Below are 21,010 nucleotides of genomic sequence, written 5' to 3' on the forward strand. Positions count from 1 at the left end.
TGATGCTAATGCTGCCATTAAATGGTCTTAAGAGTACTAACTGTCGGTCTTGGCTGACCTGTTGTCGTAGAAACGCTGTGATTTGCGATCACCCCCCTCCCCCCCTTTTTTTGCGCAGTGCCATTATGTTTTCATTTCATGCTTTCTCTTCCTCGCTTCCTTTTCCTTTCACTTTGCCTTAATGCCTTCACATGTCACTTGTTGTTTCTGTCTCCTGGTCTTCACTTGTCCTTCACCCCCCCCCCCCCCTCCGCTTTTCCTCTTCTTTAAAAGGCTATGTATATTGTCAGATGCAGTGGCCATGAAAAGACCAACTTTACACCACAGGAATCCCCCCCCCCACACACACACACACATTTGTATTACTATACCTTTCAGGTCTCTCATTTCTGCATTGTTTCTTAAGCCCTTTGCCCCAAACCCTATTCACCTAACATTCACAAAAAAGTGTGGCCATCAGCAGGCCCTTAATTCCCCAATGTGAATATACAGATGATGTATCTGTTTGTTACGAAAAGCCCAATCTGCTTCAACTTTCGCTTAAAATGAAAAAAAAAAACAAAAAACAAAACCACATCTCAAGCTGCTGGGTAAAGATCAGAATTGTAATTATTACTGAAGCCATTTATTCATTTTAAACCCGTCTGGAATAAGCAATGTCAGTGATTTTTCATCTCTGTTCATTATCATTCTCCCCCTTTCTTTCTCTCTCTCTCTCTCTCTCTCTCTCATACACAGTTTGATATTTGTAGCCTGATCTAGAGAGAATCTGTGTTTTATCTTAGGCCTGAGTGCCTAAATTCTTAGGTAAAGATCAGAGCGCTGCTTGTTGCTGCTTGCTAGTTAAACACATTGGTTTTGCAGTTGATCCTGTCGACAGTGAAGATACTGAAGGGTCTGACAGGTCTTTTTTTCTTACCCCTTTTCAAAGCCACATTGCACTTCCCATGTGTCGTTCGTAGAACCCGACTAATATTGTCCCATCACAAATGTATCGGTATCAGCGTATATATGTTGTCCAATATGCAGCAATATTATTTATTTATTTATTTATTTATTTGTACGGAACAAAATGCCGAAAAAGAAGCTTTGAGTAATTTAGAAATGGTGTCATCACATAGCTTGTCCAGCAGAGGGCATGCCAACTCCTGTTTCCAGTACTCTCAGCACTTTTTGCAGCACATGTAGCAAAGTACGCATCACAGCTGCTAACTAGTCCGTGAGTTAATAACCAATGACAGCTTGTCAATTTTAGGGCGTTAGACATTTTAGGGAGTGACGACAATGGAGTGTGCGTGTGTGTGTGTGTGTGTGTATATATATAGATATAGATATATAGAAAGAAATCTACCTGTGATACTGGAGAAGCAATTATTTGCTCCTCTGTGAAAGAACCATAAAGAACTATATTCTACTCATATACTGCCTGACTTACATTCACCGACGGCTTCTTTGATACTGCAGTGGCGGGTCGTGGGTGCGCAGACTGTGTCGATTTCTCCAAGCACTCCTGCTTTTTTTTTTGGTTCATGTAGGTGCATCAGTGGGAAGGGGAATATAGATCAGAAGGTGTGGTGATTAATGAATGCACTCAGTGAAGCGTGACAACAATAGCTGAACAAATGGAAACACACTTATTCAGGAAATCGTATTATTGCCTGGAGGGTGCAGAGAGTTGCGACGTGAACACACAGCACCGTATGCATGAAAACAAGAGAAAATACACTCAACGCTCAACATATTGCCTCGGTGATGAGGTTAAATATTAACGTTTCATCGTCGTATTGATTGAAAGCGTAATCAAGGCAGCGTTGTGTTTCCAATACACGCATTTGCCAGTGCAGTCTGTTTTTAGGAGACGGGGGTTGCCAGTCACCTATAAAGCCTTGTCAACACAACGGTAGCTTTAGTTGTGCAAATTTTGTAGAAGTAAAAATAACTCGCCACGTTTGATGCAGCCTGCACGAGAAGAAAAAGATAAGTCTGTGTGGTGTTTTTCAGAAGAAGAATCCTCCCAGAAAACTCAGTCAGACAGAATCCACAATCCACTGCAGCCCATGTTCACTAAATGGATGTCTCCTTCTGAATGTCTAGACCTAACTGGAAAGAGTGTTTAACAGTATTTACCTGTCTGTCTTTTGTCCCTATACTCAGATACAGCCCACAGGAGCGGACTAGCCGCAGGCAGGCCGCACCTTCGTCGTCATGGTTTCAGTAATAAACATGCAGTTAGGGTTGTGGAGCATTAATTATCGGTTACTTTTTATAGATGGTCAGTCTATGCAGAGAAGCGCTGTGTGCAGTTAGCTTTTTTTTTTTACCTTCACTTCCTACTGTTTCAGGTTTTTCACAGTCTTAGTCCGAACTGTGCAGAGAAGTGTTTTCTTTGCAGACATTTTTGTCTCAGTGCTCAGAGTCTTTCTCTTTGTGCGACAGAACTGTCGACCTCTCACATCGCTAAAAGCACATAACATCCAACCTGCCCCTCTCTGGCATTTCAATTCATGAACTTAGTTGCAGTGTAATACTATGCTTGTCCCAGTTTTGGTTTGTATTATTATTTTATTTAATTTTTTTTTTTTGCCATCCTTTTCCCTGGTGTGGGTCACTGAGCCGGGGTGGGGGGGGGGGGGGGGGGGGTGCTCTTCACCTACATGTCCCACAAAGGCAGCTCCTGGCTTGGGAAAGAGGCCCGCCTCTCTCACCCCTCTCCTCGCCAGGAGTCCAGAGGTGGAATGAGTTTTCACGCTTCAAGAACCACGGGTCTTAACTCTTCCACTGACCTTTTTCACTATGTCCACGAGTCTTTTACTTTTTCCCGGATCTATTCTCTCCTCTCCTTTCTTTTTTTTTCTCCTCCAAATCTCTGACCGCTACCATCCTTGTCTTTCCCTTTGTCTTTTCTGTCTGCCTCTCTCACAGTCCATGTTGTTCTCTCTCCACCTCATCTAATCTCCGCTGACCATTGTTGTTGCTTCCGAAACTTTTAATTGACTTCCCGTGTCACCTCCTGTTCTTTCTGTACCCTCTTTTCTTCTCTCCTTGTTCAATTTTCTATCAACAGTGATGGGGTTTAACACAAATCCAGACATGGGCCTCAGCTGGCTTTCCTTTCTTATCTCATTCAATTGATTTATTTTCGCCATTAGTTCTTTTTTCTAACATTTTTTTTTCATGCCATGAATATTTGCCTAAACTTAACGTTTTACTTTATATATTTGCCCGTTTTCTTCTCTGTTTCACTCACTTTCACTTTGACTCTGCATTTTTACCTTTGTTGCTGCTTGTCATAATTTCTCTCTTGCCTGCATCCACAAAGGTTTGTTATGACACAAAAAAACATTACAGAAACCCTTTTTTCTGTGCTTCTTCAGAAGTTCTCCATGGATCTACACTCCAAAGACCATACATCAGACATATATTGTGCTGTAAACTAGACTTTTTAGAGAAGATTTCCACAACAAAACTTGTTATTGTTGCTTTTTTAGTAAACCAAACAAAAAAAAAAAAGAAAAACCTGGAATAGAGCAGTTTTTTTTTCTGAGCGTACACCGAATTCTGAGTTGAGAAAAAAAAAGCAAAACTCCAGAAACACTGAGAAAATAAATAAATAAATAAATACAAATATAAAAATATATATACAGTTCATGAAAATGTCAGAGGGAGAGAGGGAGGGTAATGATGAAGACTGAGCTGTGCAAGAGAGGAGCAGTCAACATGCAGACAGATGGAGATGGAGAGATGGAGAGAGGGCTTCATGGTGAAGCATAGCTGGGTGCTCACAGAGAAACCACCAGACACCACAGTTAGACAACCGTCTCATATTTAGATACAGTCCTTCAACCTGGACCATACATGTCGTTTGTCGTTTGCCCCCCTGATACGACCCACATAACGCTCTTACGGTAGCTGGCGTACACATATGTACATGAATGTAGACTCATTTGACCAAATATCTTCTGGTAATGAATTTTGTTCAAAATGAATTTGGGTAGAATTAACAGGCCTGTGTGTGTGTCATGATTCTAGGGAGCTGTTTACTTTATCTATTTCAGCTGCCTGTTGTTCAAAACTTCATCAGCAAGAAAAGAGGCCCATTGCCACAGAGGGTTTAGAAGAGTTTAATGTGAGGATTGAATAATGAGACTGATGATAGGACTGTTCAGGTTCTCCGTGTGTGTCTTTCATTCCTAGGTTCTCTGTTTTACTAAGACCTCTGGTCCAGACTGTCTTAGGATGAGCCCTTTTGAGTCCTTGAACATATTTTGCAATATTCAGCTACAGACAAGGAGGGTCTGAGCGAATCAATGCTCTTCAATGAAATAAGATTTTATCCGTTAGAAATGGTAAAAAAAAAAAAAAAAAAAAAAATCAATTCATGCTGGTCAGAGTTGGTATTGTAGCATCCACAAATCAATCAGTGTACGGGAACCTCTGCTATTAGTTTGCTGATATATGGAACTGATGGTGGGTTTGTATTAAAAATGAAATTAGGTCAAGTTGTCTCAGAGACAAAGAAGTTTTTGTTGCACAAATACTCCTCCCCTGGCAGATCTGCAGGAGAGGAAGAAACTATTTTAATGACTGTGTTAGTGGGTTCAGTGGGTTGAACCAAAGAGCCGCAGGCTGCCTGACTTTCACATCTGAAAGCTGAAGATGAACCTGTGACCGTGGCGTTCATGAGGCTGTGTTTTAATTGCCCATGAATGTTTTATTGATCTTATCCACAGCATATTACGCAGCTCACAATTTACTGCAGATCAATTTCTCCCCCACACGCCACACAGATGATTATTCCATCTCCAGTAATTAATTACTGCATCCTCACATTATCAATAACTAAATTGGCAGCCGTGTTAGACATTTCATAATGACTGTGGAAACTATGACCAATGCCCTGGCACTGCAAGAAGATCTTGGATACAAATCAGACAAGAGACTTTTTCTTTTTCTTTTTCTTTTTTGTTTTTTGGCAAATGATGAAGAATCATTTATGCAACACTTCAGGGACTATTTTCACAAAACATCTGAAGGCTATGGGTAACTTCTTTCTGTGTCAGCTCTATTTTTTAACACGTGCAGGTTATTGAAATAAGAGTTAACTGATGAAGCAGAAGTTATTGGTCTGTCAGCTGAAGAAACACACAATAAAACATAAAGGTCCTCTCACACTCTCACATCACATCGAAGAAGCTGGCTTTAATGGCCATCACTGGACTGTGTGGTGTAGATGGTGTTGCACATGTGATGCAAGTCCAAGGAAAAGTGTCACGGCTTTAACACAGTACAGCTGTCACTGTTACTGTCAGTGTCCAGGGTGAACTGATGACTGAAGCTGCTGTTTGAGAGACATCATTCCCCGGCTGGATGTCACTCGGCGGGGCACAGCGCGTGACCCTGCAGGCTGTGACCTTTCACATCCACACACACCCAGGATCTCAGTTACAACAAGGAAACACACCGGGTTACACTGTATTCAGTTAGGTTTTTCTTTCCTTATATGAACGCTGCTCACGGGCATCCTTCAGTGGGAATATGCTCTCACTGTTCAGTAACACAGAGTGGTCCCCAGCCAACTAAAGACTGTGGGCACTGTGAGCAGTTAGCTAAGACTTGGTTCTTATTGCTCACCTTTTAGTAGCTTTGTGAAGAGCCCATATGAGGAAACTCATAGAAACAGTTATTCTATTCAAAGGTCAGTCTTTCACAGATATCTGTTCGTGAATTCAGTTTCTCTTTTGCTACTTTTTCCTTGAAAATGATTTACTGTGAAACTTATTTCAATGTTTCAGCTTCTTAAATGTAGCACGAATATGTTCCATACATCTGGATCCCCGTTAAAGGATTAGCTCCATGTATGCTGTCCCTTTGGCATGGACATCACATACACATTTTTGAATTAACTATTAACTATTATTCAAATTCCATGCTCTCTTTGAGGGATGAAACACACACACACAGATTCTGACAGCAAGCTTTTATCAAATATATAATATATTGATATCAAACACACACATCAGAGATATTTGGGAAGACCCAATGGGACATTGATCCTGACACACATATGCGCATGAGTGAATATATCTTTTGTACTGAGACAGCTTTTTGTCTTTCAGCTAGACTGATAAATTTCCCGGCCTTCTTCTCAGAGATGTGTGTGTGTGTGTGTTGCTTGGTGTGTGGGTAAAAGGTGTTTAAATTCACATTTGCAGTGATGGTCTACAGATGTAGACTTGTTAATGATGCCTAAGCACTCATCTTGAGATCCTGACTTCATGCGGGTGTGTGTGTGTGTATGTGTGTGTGTGCTCGCAAGTACTTGCACTTCTTTCTTTGTTAGGACCAGTTTGGGTTATAGACTTTACAGAATGAGGACATTTGTGTGTGTGTGTGTGTGTTTGTGTTTGGCATTCAGCATTTAGCCTTGAAGATCTGCATAAGTGGAACAATTACTAAGCTGGCAAAACAGCATATGGAGAGAGAGAGAGCGTAAAGGAGGGGGGGGGGGGGGGGGGCTGCTCTACCTCCACAACCAAAAAGCCCTCCCTCACCCGCTCCAGCACTCCTGCACATATCCCTTCTCCCCTCTCTTTTCTCTCTCCGCTTTATATTTTCTCTAGCGAGGGCAACAGAGAATGAGTAACAGCAGGGCTGGGAAATGGAGACGTGATGCTCTTTATGCAAATCAAATACCAGCATTGCCATTCATTTCCTTCAGAGCACCCTGAGGACAGCAGAGGAGCTGAAAAGCACTGTGAAGAAAAAAAAAAAAAAGAAAAAACAGCAGGGAAAAGTTGAAGCCAGGTCAGCTTTGAGCAAATATTTTTTCCAAAAACAAAGCAGGGTTTTGTGAAGGCCAATCACTGATCAGTATTCAGCCTGGCTGAGACGAGTGCAGCATTGGGTTACAGTTCTCACCAGCCTTGACCGGTCTACCAGAAAAAAGAAGAAGAAGCAAAAAAAAAAAAAAAGAAATGTATGAACCTGGCTACGGAGTTGAGGATAACAAGATTTAAGGAGTGTTTCTCAGCAGTAAAAGCATAATTACACGATTTTCACAGAATTTTTTTTTTCATCCTGTGTTACATTTTATTTAAATCACATCTGACTTGAACACGAAATACATGATACTGGGAACCTGACTCTGCTCGTGGATGTTTGCTCTGAGGAAAGGCGCCTCAGGGCTTAACTGAGATACAGCAGAAATGGAGCAGGAAATGAAAGGACTAGGTGACAACGTATGTGAACTTAGTCATCATTAATACAAATTTAAGAGGGACTCAGAGAAAAACAGCAAAGTTTTGCAGGCAGTTAATAGAGATTTAGTCTCTTTTAGAACGACCACTCAAATATAACTTACTAATTCACATTTTCAGCCTGAGGGGACACTCACACAAAATCTGGCATGTACACATACAGCACTCTGTAAGTGTGCAAATCTTTACATTAAATTTCATGGCCACAACCTTCATATAGAATAAAGTTCTGCAACTGATCTTCAATCTGTCCATCTGTAGCCTCAGGGCTGAAATATTTATAGAGGCTGAGACAGAGTCCATGGTTTCATCTCAGATTGAACTCCTACAGGTACTAGCGTTATATTTTTGCTAATAACATTGCATTATTCATGCTTACTTTGATCAACAGTGACAGTCTTTGATGGTCAGGGACAGACATGTTGGAGTTTTCTCACAGATGAAACACTGTGTGATTGGATGATGATAAAATGTGGTCTGAAGTGGAATGTGATGGAAATTCTGCTGTAAAAATCTGCAAATGTCTTGTTATAATTTGAGGGCACACTAAGAAGCAGTGGGCAGGGAGATAAGTGTCCACAGGTCCTTTAGGACAGAACCCACCCTCCCTCTGAGAGCTGAGACAAATCAGAGAACAGCTGTGTTTTATGATGGCAGTGGCAGCTCTACAACTAAACTCCAGCCAAAAGCTCCAAGATACAACCCTTCCAAACTCCACAAACAGCATTTTTTAAGCTGCAATTCTGGCAACATGAGAGGCAGCCTTGGACATGAATTGGATACGAGAATAATCTGCTCTTGTTTGTGTTGGATTTGCATCCTTTTAAAAATTAAACCACTGTCTTTTTTGGACAAAACAGAAACTGGACGGAGATCCTTAGCGGCAAACTGAAAGCCAAGATTTTAGTTGGAAAAACCAACCAGTTTTCATCCGTTTATGTCAAATTAAACTGTAATAAATGCAAGGCAAAGACCAGCATCCCTCCAACCATGCTTCTCTTCTGTTGACAGAGCAACAATCCAATCATCACGGCTCCACCCTGCCTCCTGTACCCCCGCCTCACCGCCAGCAGCCCTCAGTAACAGCTCTCAACCAGTCTCTGGGCACGACGCACCACGCTGGCCACTCCCTGAATTCAACGCGGCAGCTAACCCCTCCTACTGGAAACCCGGCCCCTGTGGCCGGCCAATCACCAGCCGAGCTGCAGACCACGCCCCCCGAGAGCGTCCCGCTGCAAGACAGCTGGGTGCTGGGTAGCAATGTGCCTCTGGAAACAAGGTATTGTGACTTTATCGTACTTGACACCAAAGAGTCATACAGACAGTCGCAGACGACTGTCTGCATTGCTAATTATGGTGGATTATGGAGTGTGTGCGTGTTCTCTTGAAGCTTGCATGGGTTCCATCCAGGTACTCCGGCTTCCTCCCACAGTCCAAACGCAGATTAGGTTAATTGGCAACTCTAAATTATGTGTGAATGTGAGCATGAATGGTTTTTCATCTCTATAGATCAGCCATGTGATAGACCAGCGACCTGTTCAGGGTAGAAAGTCGGCTGGGATTGGCTCCAGCCCCCAACCCTCCCCACCCCTGAAAATGATCTTAGAGTTTTCTACAAACAAAGGTCATGGAAAAATTCAAAAGGGTCAAAATAATTCAAAAATTGTTTAAATACATTACTGTAGAGCAGTATTATGAGCAGGCTAAAAATAAGATTAACTCAAGGGATAATCTGCACCAATCTGAATGATGATTGCTGTGGTGTTTTGTATTCAGACACTGAATCTCATTTCACGTGTCGGTTCCATTCCCTTACTTTCATTGCGCGAGGCAGCCATGTGTGATGAGTTGTGAATATCATGTGAAGTAAGACTCAGAATAAAGCAGTATTAAACAGCATTGCTTCATCGTCTGTGCCATGGAGATCTTCCCAAAGCGATTCACTGTCCTTAACAGACCCTTGTTTAATTAAAAGAAAAAGGGAGAAACACTGGATAAAAGATTTAAAGGAAGGGGCATTGATTTGAACTGAGTGAGAAACTGTGAGAAAGGGAAGTCTACTGACCTCAGAATGTTTCACTAATGTGTAGAGTTTCAGTAGAAGGAAGTGAGAAACACAGGACTGACATGCTGTACTGAATATTAAAGAAACTCTATGCAGAATACAATTCTGTATATTTCTCTTCCAGCCTTATGTTTATTTCAAACAAATCTCTGGTATTATGCATGATGAAGGAAATGTTAAACATTTCCTGTGTTTTTATATTTTCCCAGAATAGAGGGATCCTCTCATTCTGACAGCTATGGTTGGATTATTATTACGTGATATCAGTCACTGATAAGAAGTGGCACAATTGAAGAAGTTGGGTTTTACTATTTTAAAGGTTGGCTTGTTTCACAGGAACAAGCCATAGGGCTCTCGGCTGTGTTTGGCAGTTCAACATCCAGTCTCATTAATATTCATTAGACTGCCTTTGACTGGTTATGAGGCTGTGCGGTTGTACAGTGGACAGCAAGAAGGTTCTGGGTTTTAATCGAGCTTTTCTGTGTGGAGTTTGCATGTCCTCCGGGTGCTCCAGCTTCATCCCAGCAGATTAGGTTAATTGACAATGCTAACCTGTCCATAGGTATGACAAAGGTGTCTCTTGTTTCTGTATGTCAGCCCCGGTGACACATAGATGGACAAGAGACTCGCAGCCTGTTCAGGGTGTACCCCGCCTCTCGCCCAGTGTTGGCTGGGATTGGCTCCAGAGGATAAGCAGTATGGATAATGGGTGGATGACTGGTTAGGTCTGAATCTGTGTTCTAAGCTACGCTGAACAAAAGCTGACCCCATGTGGCTCTGCTGCCAGCAAAAGATTCTGCTGCTAGCTGCTGCTAGCCTTGAAACAACTGGTAGACCTCTCAAAAATCCTCGAGCTACAAAGCATCTGAGACTGCGTTACTTTCATCTGCCCCCAGCAAATCACAGAAAAATAGCCAGTAAATCAGTCAGACCAACATCTGATGACCTCTGTGAACATACGGCTCGTTTTCTGATGTCTTTAGGCAGACTGAATCCAAATGTACGCTAAATTAGCTTCTTGGCTGAAGCCTTTTAGTCCTTTGGAGCTCTGATGGCAGTTGTCTTTTCAAAGCACTAGCAGGCATCCCGTCGTTGGCGTCTCTTTCTTTTTAGCTGTGACATGGGTTTTATTGGATAATCTGAATTTTGAATCCTCATTCACTGGATGATTTGTAGCTCTCCCTTTCTCTCTTTGTTGAACACAAATGCCCCACACACAGTTCTCTGATATTTTGAAAATGACTGCTCTTTCCAGAGTGTAACATCATGCTGGCAACTGTGTAAAGGCCTATTGTCCCTGTCCTGCCCACACACACACACACACACACACACACACATGCACACAAACACACACATACAATTTATGGGTGCAACTTTAACCTTGACCCTCTGTTCACCAGACAATTTGTTGCCCACTCCCTGTGCCCCTCTGCTTCCTTTTTTGTCCCACTCTCGTTAAGGTCTTTCACCCGAGTAAAGGAGAGTGACGGATTGATGGAAGGAGAAATGTCTGTCTTTGTAACTCCCAGCATTTAGGTTGTGTGGTTTTGCGGTTGTGTTTGAGTGTTTGGCAGAAGTTGTGTGCTTTTTGGACAGCCAACGTGGTTCAGTTTTACGTTAGGATGAAGCCCTACACACACATGCGAGCCGACAGGAATGTAGCAGAGACACTGACACTGAATGGGACATAAACCTGGTTCACCTGGTGTGTGGCTGTGAAATCAGTCTTCATCAGTCATCAGATCTGGTCCAGTCAGTGTGTTAAACTCTGAAATTATGATTCCGATGTACTCTCACTGAGTCCATATTTACTGTAGATTTGATCAGTGCTTCGTGGGTTGTGTATGGGACCATGTTTTCTTTATATCTTCTAACAGGTCGTTTGTCTTTCCACTGATTTGGATGGATTAAGGTTTGAAACTGTCCATAGAAAGATGTCTATTCTTTCTCTAAAAAGTTAATGCTCAAATAAAAGACAGAGCAACACTGACTGAAGAGTTGAGTGTGAAACTCAAGCAGCTGATGAAATTCTGGTGTCTGCTTTAACAGGTTTTACCTCGTGTTTTAGGCCAAATTGCTGATGAAACTTTATTGAGAAGAGACATAATATGGAAATAACTAGACTAGGTTAAAACCCATGTGGTCAATGTGCAAAATTGAGGATGTGGTTAAAAGCTGATGTCGAACCTCTGTAAACAACTGCTTACAAACTCGTGGGGCAATACTGGCAACCCACGTCTGCAGGAAGTAGTTGAAGGTTGTTCAGAAAATAGCTAGATTAGCTTCTAGGTAAAACAACAAAGCTAAAGGTGTCAGAAAGGTTGGTAAATCTAGTGCATGTAAACACCCCCTGATGATGAAAACTTCATTTTGAGAGAGCAATGGGCAATGAGGAAACTCCAACACTCAGTCGGCTGACCAATAGTGTAACCTCATCAGTCAGTCAGTCAGTCATCGACAGACATTTGCGTCTCTAGGGTGGACCCTGCTGGTGCAGTCCAGCCAACAAGTGAAACAATCTTGGAAACACACTGGAACTGACCTGTCACCAGTCAGTGAGTCAGTCAGTCGCCAGTCAGTCTCCCGTGACTGCAGCCCCGTCACCATGCAGAAAACAAACCAACCCAGACACAAACTTCATGCTCATGAAAGTGTTCTGTTACCAAGGGTATTTAATAATCCCTGTGGTCAAAATAAGGTGAGATCTTTTCTCATTTCTCCACCTTTTGTCTTCTTTATAAACACTGTCATTAGACATCTTATGTTACTGGTTACTGTGGTTATAAGACTGTTGGAGGCACATTTGTCAATATACTGCACATTAAATATGTTGCAATGGTTTGAATACTAAGGATTCATGTAGAATTATTTGTAAATTGAGTACTATTCTACATGAAGTGCTTGATACAAGCTTAATGCATAATACATGATGGAAGTGATTGTTATGGCCTGTAAGCAGTTACAGCTATGAAGTGATACATTTAGACCAGCTATAACACAAAATTGAAATAAAATAAAGATTCTACATTCTGCACTTACACTCACATTATATATTTTTATGTAAGTAAGTGTTAGATGTTAAGTAAGTCTTTTGCTGTGAGGAAGGAACAGGAAATGCTGAGTTACAGTAAATGGAGGTATTTTGCCCCAGAAGTTAGACTCTGTTGGCAGATTTACAGGTTCAAACATCGTAGGAATGTACAGACAAACCTGAACAACACAACTGTGAGGGTAAGCAGTCCATTTCATTTTGCTGTTGCTGTTTCTCTCACTGTAACAGTAGGTATCACAGGGCCAGTGTGGTCAGAAAGCAGACTACTTCAATATTTATATCCATAAAAAAAAAACAACAGGTTCTCCAAAGTAAACAACAAAATGGATTGTTGGTCCATGCTGCTTCAGAGCTCCTCTCTGTGTTGATTTTGTGGTTTTGTAATAACTAAAATAACATTATTTCCTCCTGTGCTGCCAGCAGATTTAAAAAAAAACTGATGGTTGCAAGATGATGTTGTTGCTCCACACAAACACATGTTGTTTTTTAAGGCATTTGATGAAACTACGAGGGGTGAGTGATAAGTTTGTGTCCTAAAGTAGACGGAGTCAGGTTTAGTATTACACATTTTTCAACATAGTTCTCTCCTGCATTTACACACAGCAGCCGTGGAGCATATGGATCCCTTCTTTGTATAAGTTGGCATTTCAGACCTCCAGGAAGTGATCCACAGCAGCCATGACGTCATCATCACTGTCAAAGTGGCGACCACTGAGCAGGTCGAGGACTTTCTTGGGTGATAAAGCCTTGAGACCGAGGTAGCAGCTGGCCGATGTGTCCTTTTTCTCAGACAGAGCTGACTCGAAATTTTCAATTACCTGAAACAGAAAAACCACAGAAGTTTTTCTAACTTCAAACTTTCTGCAGAATCACTCAGACAGCTGAACACGCATGAAACGAGAGCTGTAGAACTCATCTCCTTCTACCTTAGGCCACAAACTTATCAATCACATTGTCCTAATGTTGTTAGTATTATAACAGAGGCATGTTTGTCTTGCAGTTAGTATATATTGTGACATTTATAACATTGCACAGTGTGATCACAGCATAATGTAATTATTATGGTGCATAACTTCAGAGTGATATTCATGGTTGATTGAAGAAAGAAAGAAAGAGTAAGAACGACAGACCAACCAACCATTATGGTACATTCAGCTTTGAAGGTGCTGGATATCTTTGTGTGCAGGACGGAGAGGGAGCACTGACTGCAGCGTCCAGCAGAGGATGGATGCGTTTGATTTGGCATGCAAGAAGTGCCTCCAGGTCACATGGCATTTATTTTTGAGCTCCACCCCGAGAGCTAATAGTGTTATTTTTTCTCTTAGCCCATCTCCTGAAGGCCTCACAACTTGTTTCATCTACAAGTCTGTCTGTGTGTGTGTGAGTGTGAGTGTGAGAGAGAAAGAAAGAGAGAGAGTGGGGACAGAGAGAGACTTACTATTTCTTCCACAAACCGTCACACATACCACACTCACGTTGTGTTGCCTTTTCAGTGGGGGTGGGCTCAATTTTGAAACATAATGCTCTGAACTCTGCGTGCATGTACGTGTGTCTGTGTATGTGTGTATGTTGGTGTCAAATGGTCATGGTATCATATACCATAGTAAATCTTTGCAGACAAAACATGAGCCAGCTGGCACATACCTTTTACCCTATATACATTTGTTTTCCTCTTTACTTTATTGCTGTCAGAGGACGATGTATGACGGTGAATGAGTTAGTGACCTAAGGATGGATTTAACCCAGGCTTTTTGGCCTGAGAGTGGAAGCTCAATCCGTAGTAATCGAGATCACCATGGTAACCATGGTGGCAGCTCTTTGTGAGGCTGTGTGCTTGTGTCATGCTGTGACTAACCGTGATTAGAACAGGTGCAGCAGGCACAGCACATTGTCAACAGTATTTTAATTCAGCAGGAACTTTTAAAGGTTCCAGTGTTCTCACAATGAGACAGAACCCATACATTACTATACTACTGCTACTATATTATCTATGTGGCCATTTTGACTTCTATATAGCTGAAAGTGAATCTTCTGTATATGACTCTATCATGATATATGATACAATATTTCTTGCTTCAACTTTATTGCCACCACACAGATATAATACTCCCCACTGTGGTCCACATCCCACTGTACAGTATCCACTGAAAGAATCCGGGATGAGGCTTTGTAGTACAAAAAGACAAGAAGATATATAGATATTTTGAAAATAAAATCTATTTAAAATGAGTTGATGTTTCTCTAAAGACAAGAAATAAAAAAATAATAATAAAAAAAATTGTGACACATTTTTCTGGGAAAATTGAGGGATAGAGAAGACGCTGCTTCAGAGGACAACATCAAATAAATGTCTTTTTTTTTCATTAGGATTATTTTGGGTGAAATGTTGAACACTGGCAAATTTTTATTCAATTCACATCCACTTTGTGCTGAAAATTGTATTTTTTTTTGCTCCAGCTGATATTGTGAGTGACAGAAAAACTGTAGACAGAGACACAGAGAGAGCAGTAAAGAGGCTCGTTAAGGCCGATTCGTGGTTTCTGTGGTTTGTCCGATGGCTAACAGAAACCAGGGATCGGCCTTTATGGACAGTTATCAGGCTCCTTGGAGATGAAAGGATGAGAGAATGGGGTGAGATGTGACAGCAGAGTGTGAATGTCCTCATTTAGAGGTGGCAATCTCTGTATTGGCGCGCGCACACACACATACGCACACACACACACACACACACTTTCAAAGACACATGTTGTACCCTCAGACAAACCCACTCACACTCACACTGACTCTCAGATTTATGTGCATGCACCTGTTTTGTTACGAGAGACCCAACACAACTGGTCACTGGATTACACAGGGGTTTATGTCAATCATCCTCACACACACACTTAAAGAATAGAATATGTCAGTGAGCCTCTAATGTCTTCATTCTTTATATAAAACTAAGAGCAAAGCCAATGTGTTTTAAAGAAATTTTACGTAACTGTATTATCTAACTTTAGCAGCTAAAATCTTTGGTACAAATTGAAGAACACATTGCTTTGAAAGAAAATGCAATTCACTGAGCACATCTTTCAAAATTCATCAACAGTTTTCTCATTCAAACTCAACCACCACCAAATCTCTGTGTATTTACTCTCCCTTTAACATGTGGCATTAACACAACATCAGCAGCCCTGTCTCCTCCAAATGATGTTTCTGTACAACAAAATGTCAACAGCTAATACCTTTTGTCTGAGACTTAATTGTGAAAGGAATGTAGGTTTTCTATACACATTCATTTACTAATGTTAATTTACGTATTTGGCAAGCAGCAAATACATTGATGCTGAACATATCATTTAAATGTTCACAGAAAATAACATTATATATTATATATATTATTATTATATATATATATATATATAATAATCCTGCAGTGTAATATCCACTTGTAGTGACTCCAGCTTTATTAAACTGTTTCATAGTTCTGTTCAGACTCTCACTGACTGACTGGTAAAGAGGTTTAATACAGAAAAAGTTCCAAGTGACTTCAGACACAACCTGTTTATTTCCATTTAAAGAAAAGCACCGACCTCCTCCCAGTGACTCAGCTGCTGCTAATAAATGTAGTGCTTCTTTGATGTCACATTACCTTAATCTCCATTTCTCAACCCTGTAGAAACTCTTTTCCTTGTGGAAAGTTTATGATCAGATTTCCCCTCTTTTGGGAGCAGTGAATGCTGGATGTCTGGACGTATCTGCAGGATATTACCAGGGATGGGTCAGGCTGCAAAAGGATTCTGAGGCGAGGGCAGAGGGTGTGAGGTGGATCAGAATTTGTGGATAAATTCAGAATTCAGGGTTGAGCAGAACTGTTGTGTATCTGTGTCTGTAGCTGTTCTGTACAAGCTTTGTTTTTGCATTACTGGAATTAATTATTCATTATTTTGAGTTTGTGCACTTGGAATTATCCTTTTCTAAAAGGACAAAAACTAAAGCCTATCGAAGCATATTACAGCATTTCTGCCACACATGCCGTGAGGTAGCATCGTCTGTGAAATAGAGAGAGGTAGAGAGGTGTCCTTTGTTCTGCAGTGATGGAATTTGGTTTATATATTTGGTTTAATAAAATATACTTTAAAGACAACAGTGATACATATTTTAGTATCACTGTTGTCTTTGAAGTATATTGAAGTATTTATTATTTTGTTAGCGCTTTGTAGGTCATTGTGTAATGAGGGACTATTGGGAGACAAATGTTGTCATTGTTCTGGTATCAAAGTTGACACTGAGACGTGTATGATGTGTTTTAGTTGCTTTAGTGCGTTTTGTATGTGAGATGAACTGTTGTACTGAGCTGATTGTTGGTAAAGAGGAGTGTCTGAACAGCTGTGACAAAATGAACTCAACCTAACCTCAACTAAAACATCAACAACGATAACACTTTGGATCCTGATCACAGTGAGATTTCATTCACATGGGAAGTAACATTACCATGGCAACTTTCCCTCATTGCTGCAGGACTTCAGGAAACTCCTCATTTATCTTTCTCTCAGCGATGCGAAATGTGAAATGAAGAGAAATCTAAAGGAGACTGACATCACAGGAAACAGGACTCATATTCACTGGAGCTCCCAGAATGTCATGGAGTCCAAGGGGATTTTCAAAGGTCTATGTGAGAAATTAGGGAGTAGCTGCATATGATAGCTGCATATTGTAAAGTTGTTGTTTTTTTTCCTTTATTTCTTTTTTTTTTTAAATTTGAAATAAATAAAATGAGATAAAGATGAGTCCTAAAAATAAGTCCTCAAATGAATATCCAGCTGAATACTGTGTTACACTGTGAACTCACGCGTCTCTTGATGGGACATTAAGTGTGATAGAAACAAATCCAAAGCAGTTCTTTTTATAGCTTTGTGTAGGAGTTTGTATAATTTTAGAAATGGAGAGAAAAACAAGTCAATGGTGAAATGCCAATTATCCTTCTGTCCCACATACTGTAGTATGCAGCAGTTGTGGCACGGTGTGTGTGTCTGTGTGTGTGTGTGTGTGTGTGTGTGGGAACGTATAGGGAAACCTGTTGTTCAATGGCTATTGTTACAGCGTTAGACACGCCAGCTGCAGTATATACAACACCTACTGTCCACACATTAGTCACAGTCATTTTCTTCCTGAGGATCCGAAACCTGTCAGTGTCCTCCCTTTTGTTATTTCGTGTCACACTTCATCACACACACACACACACACACACACACACACACACAGCAACATGACTCTAAAGTAGCAACCTCAGCTCCTTCTGTCACTCCCATTGTCAAAGACACTTAAAAGGCCCAGTGTAAGCAGTGTTAATTTAATGTAAATGCAGGTTGTAGAATGGTGCATTTTGAAGGGCTGTTATTATTAGCAGACTAGCAGATTAGTTATGGTTGACAACATTCTGCTCTCAGCTAAGCACACTGTGGTTACAGTCATTTTACACTTGATTATCCTCACTCTGTGTATCTGCTGTAATTGACTTGCACTTAAGCGCTCATAGACTGGTTAGAATGCTATCTGCTGCCCCCGCTCCATGCTGGTGCCTTCAGAGAGTCCTGGTAAACATCATGCCTCTAATCTCCAAACCGTGCAGCTCAGATTCAACATTTGTTTTAGTCTCTATCAAAGTTGACTCTGTTGTCTTTTTGCATTTGATGTGTTTAAGATGACGCTGCTAATTACAGGCAGAGCAAAACCAACTTGTGACTCATGCCCAGTGTATGAGAGCCCTGCTGAACTGTAATTCTTCTCACTGACAGATTTTGGTAAAACTGTGATTATTGTCCTGTAATTTTAGCAAAGCCTGGTGAGGTGTGTCTGTGTTTCACTGGTGTACTACACTGAAAAACACGATAAGGTCGTTTAACTCTAAATAAATAGTAATAATAATAATAAAATTGGATCAGAAATTCTAAGCAACACAAACTCAGTTTTGTAAGTTAAAGAAACATTTTTTATTATGCAGATTTTAATAGTTATTTTGTTTTCATAGTACAATTCAAATCCAAGTACAGCTAACTCAAACATTTTCATTACCTGTAGAATAAAGTGTTTCTCAGTAGCAGATTGTTTACTTCATGTTTACTTAAAGACTTTAAGTTCTCTGAACCTGTAAAATTTGGATACTTTTTCTTCTTAAATTTTATTAAGTAGCTATAACCCAAAATCCCTAAATAGGCACATTTTAACTAAATGTTGAAAGACGGGTCAACACAGTTTAAATGCTAGTTACTCTTTTATTAAATAACCATGAGAAATTACCCAAACATCAGCTATGAACAAATGAAAAAACATTCTGCAAAAACAGTGCGAAGGCAGAGGAAAAGGGCCTGAGGAATTTTTCACACTATCATTTCTAATAGTGAGCAATTTATGTATGTGTGTGTGTGTTTATGTGTGTGTGTGTGTGTGTATGTGTGTGTGTGTGTGTGTGTTTATCTTCCAAACAGAATATGTGTTCTTGAACTTACTATTATTATTACTATTACTATACTATTATTATTTTCCTAAATTGAACATACATAATTTCAATTCATAATTTAGGCTCATAAATTCTAATACTTATTAATTCATAGTTAATAATTATAATTAACTGGCTTTACAAAAATTTACAACACAGCACAATGTTATTGCATCAGGTTATTGTAAACAATGTACACAGTCATGCATACTGATTAAACGTGTGGAAATCAGACCATATGCCACCATATATAGATAAATAATAATAATAATAATAATACAAAAATAATAGAACACTTTAAAGGTCTGTACAGGTGATTCAGCCCCCCAGAAAACTTTAACCTCACATTTAAATAGGTAAAGTAAGCGACCTCAAATCACCGTCACTTTTCAAATGCATGAAATCTGTTTAACTGCTGACGCACTGCAATAATAATAGAAATGAGTAAAACGCAACAGTGAAACGTGGGACTAAATCAACACATAACTCACCAGATTAGCACACTCAAAGAAAAGAAATCAATGTAACGGCGGTCAGAGCAGTCAGCACAGCGGAGAGAGTCAGGCGGAGAAAATCGCTGCATGCCACAACACATTTCACCTCAGATTTCTCCACTGGCAGACTCACAGCAAATTTCCCAGAGGAAGAATATATCTCCTTTCCTGCTCTGAAGTAGGACCGAGCTGTTCACTCGCTACAAACTTTCCTCCAAGTTGGGCATCCGTGGTGGACTGTTGATGCCAGATAAGGATACACATACAGCATGAATGTGCTCTTTAAATAAAAATTCTGTATAATAATAATATTAATAACAATTTACCTTATTTAAGGTTTCTTAAAAAGCTAATTCACCACTATTTGACTGTGTAGTTTTAATTAGCTTTTTAAGAAACCTTAAATAAGGTTTACAGTTTTACAGTGTAATAAATAACACAGTCCAGAGTTTGTTTTGGTCTGCTCATCTTTTCAAGCAAATTGGATGTGGGCATCATGTCTGACTACCTATAAGCCCCTGGAACTTTCTCAGGTTGGTTTGCATTATATTTGTAGCTGTGTTTTCAGATATCTTGTTGATGTTTATTGGTCATCAATATTTTCCACCGTTAGTAAACGGCCCGATTACAACTTCTTGATTGATATTAAAGTGATGTTGGTGGCAAAATGTAAAAAAAAAGAAAAATGAAAGCAAAAGGAAAATGATTTCAGTTTCTCAGGGGAGCCCATCGCTGTTGTCAGATTGTATTAGTCTTGCAATGTTTTCAATTAGGTTTATATCAGCTCAGTTTTCTTTTTCAATATAAATTCACTGAAAACACACAGTTTTACAGTCATTTAATATCCCTTACTTTCCTGTGTGAGTGTGTAATCACAGGACTGTGCCTGTGTCTCATTCTCTCTCACTCTAAACGAAAACATAATAAAGTGTGACTATTTTACGTTCACACTCCATGGAGGCGTGAGGCAGTTTAATATGGTGGTAAATAATGAAGTGGCAGGCATAAAAAATTTACCCGTGCAGACTCACAAAAGCACAAAAGACAGCACACCTCCCAGCAGCAATCTATATCTAGCTATCCCTCTCCCTCGGTTTATATATATATATATATATATATGAGGTGCAATTTACAAGAGATAAAGACGTGTCTGAAACCACCTTTTATTTAATATGAGGATGTCTTTCATTTTATTTGTTTATTTGTGGGTGAGGTGGGTTTTACTATAATACTGACAGTCTGTGAAAATATGAACTCTGTGTGTGTGTGTGTGTGTGTGAGCCTGTAGTTTGTGAGAGAGTGTGCTGGCAGATGTTCTGGGACAAATGGTTATTAAAAGGTTTGTCCTCTTCAGCTCTCTGTTGGTTTCAGTCACCAGTTCTGTGCCCTGGTCCACAGGACTCTGAACCCCTCTAACACCTGCCATTAACCTGTACCTTGACCAGACTGTTCCCTGGTATGATTTAGCTGGATTACATTTATACCTGGCATCATTATGCGCTGGAAAGGAAGGAAAAAGTGAGACCTTATCCTGACATGGGCTGTGAACACTGTGACTGGAGCAGAATGGTGAACATTGTTCCACTATTACAAAATGTTGTGGACCAGGCCTCAGCTGCACCACTTTCCTCACCTGGAACAAGTCTTTCATAAGCTGTTTGTGTG

At 40.3% G+C, this 21,010-nt stretch overlaps 1 protein-coding gene across 1 annotated transcript in view; it reads left to right on the forward strand.

The window, feature by feature from the left end:
- LOC121180655 (teneurin-3-like) overlaps positions 1-21,010 on the forward strand; it is a 212,901-nt gene that overhangs the window by 76,592 nt on the left and 115,299 nt on the right. Inside the window, exon 6 of the mRNA XM_041036246.1 lies at positions 8,268-8,535. Coding sequence (XP_040892180.1) covers positions 8,268-8,535 — 268 coding nt within the window. The remainder of the gene's footprint in view (positions 1-8,267; positions 8,536-21,010) is intronic.

This window comes from Toxotes jaculatrix, chromosome 4 (genome assembly GCF_017976425.1).
Source record: "Toxotes jaculatrix isolate fToxJac2 chromosome 4, fToxJac2.pri, whole genome shotgun sequence".
Taxonomy (NCBI): domain Eukaryota; kingdom Metazoa; phylum Chordata; class Actinopteri; family Toxotidae; genus Toxotes; species Toxotes jaculatrix.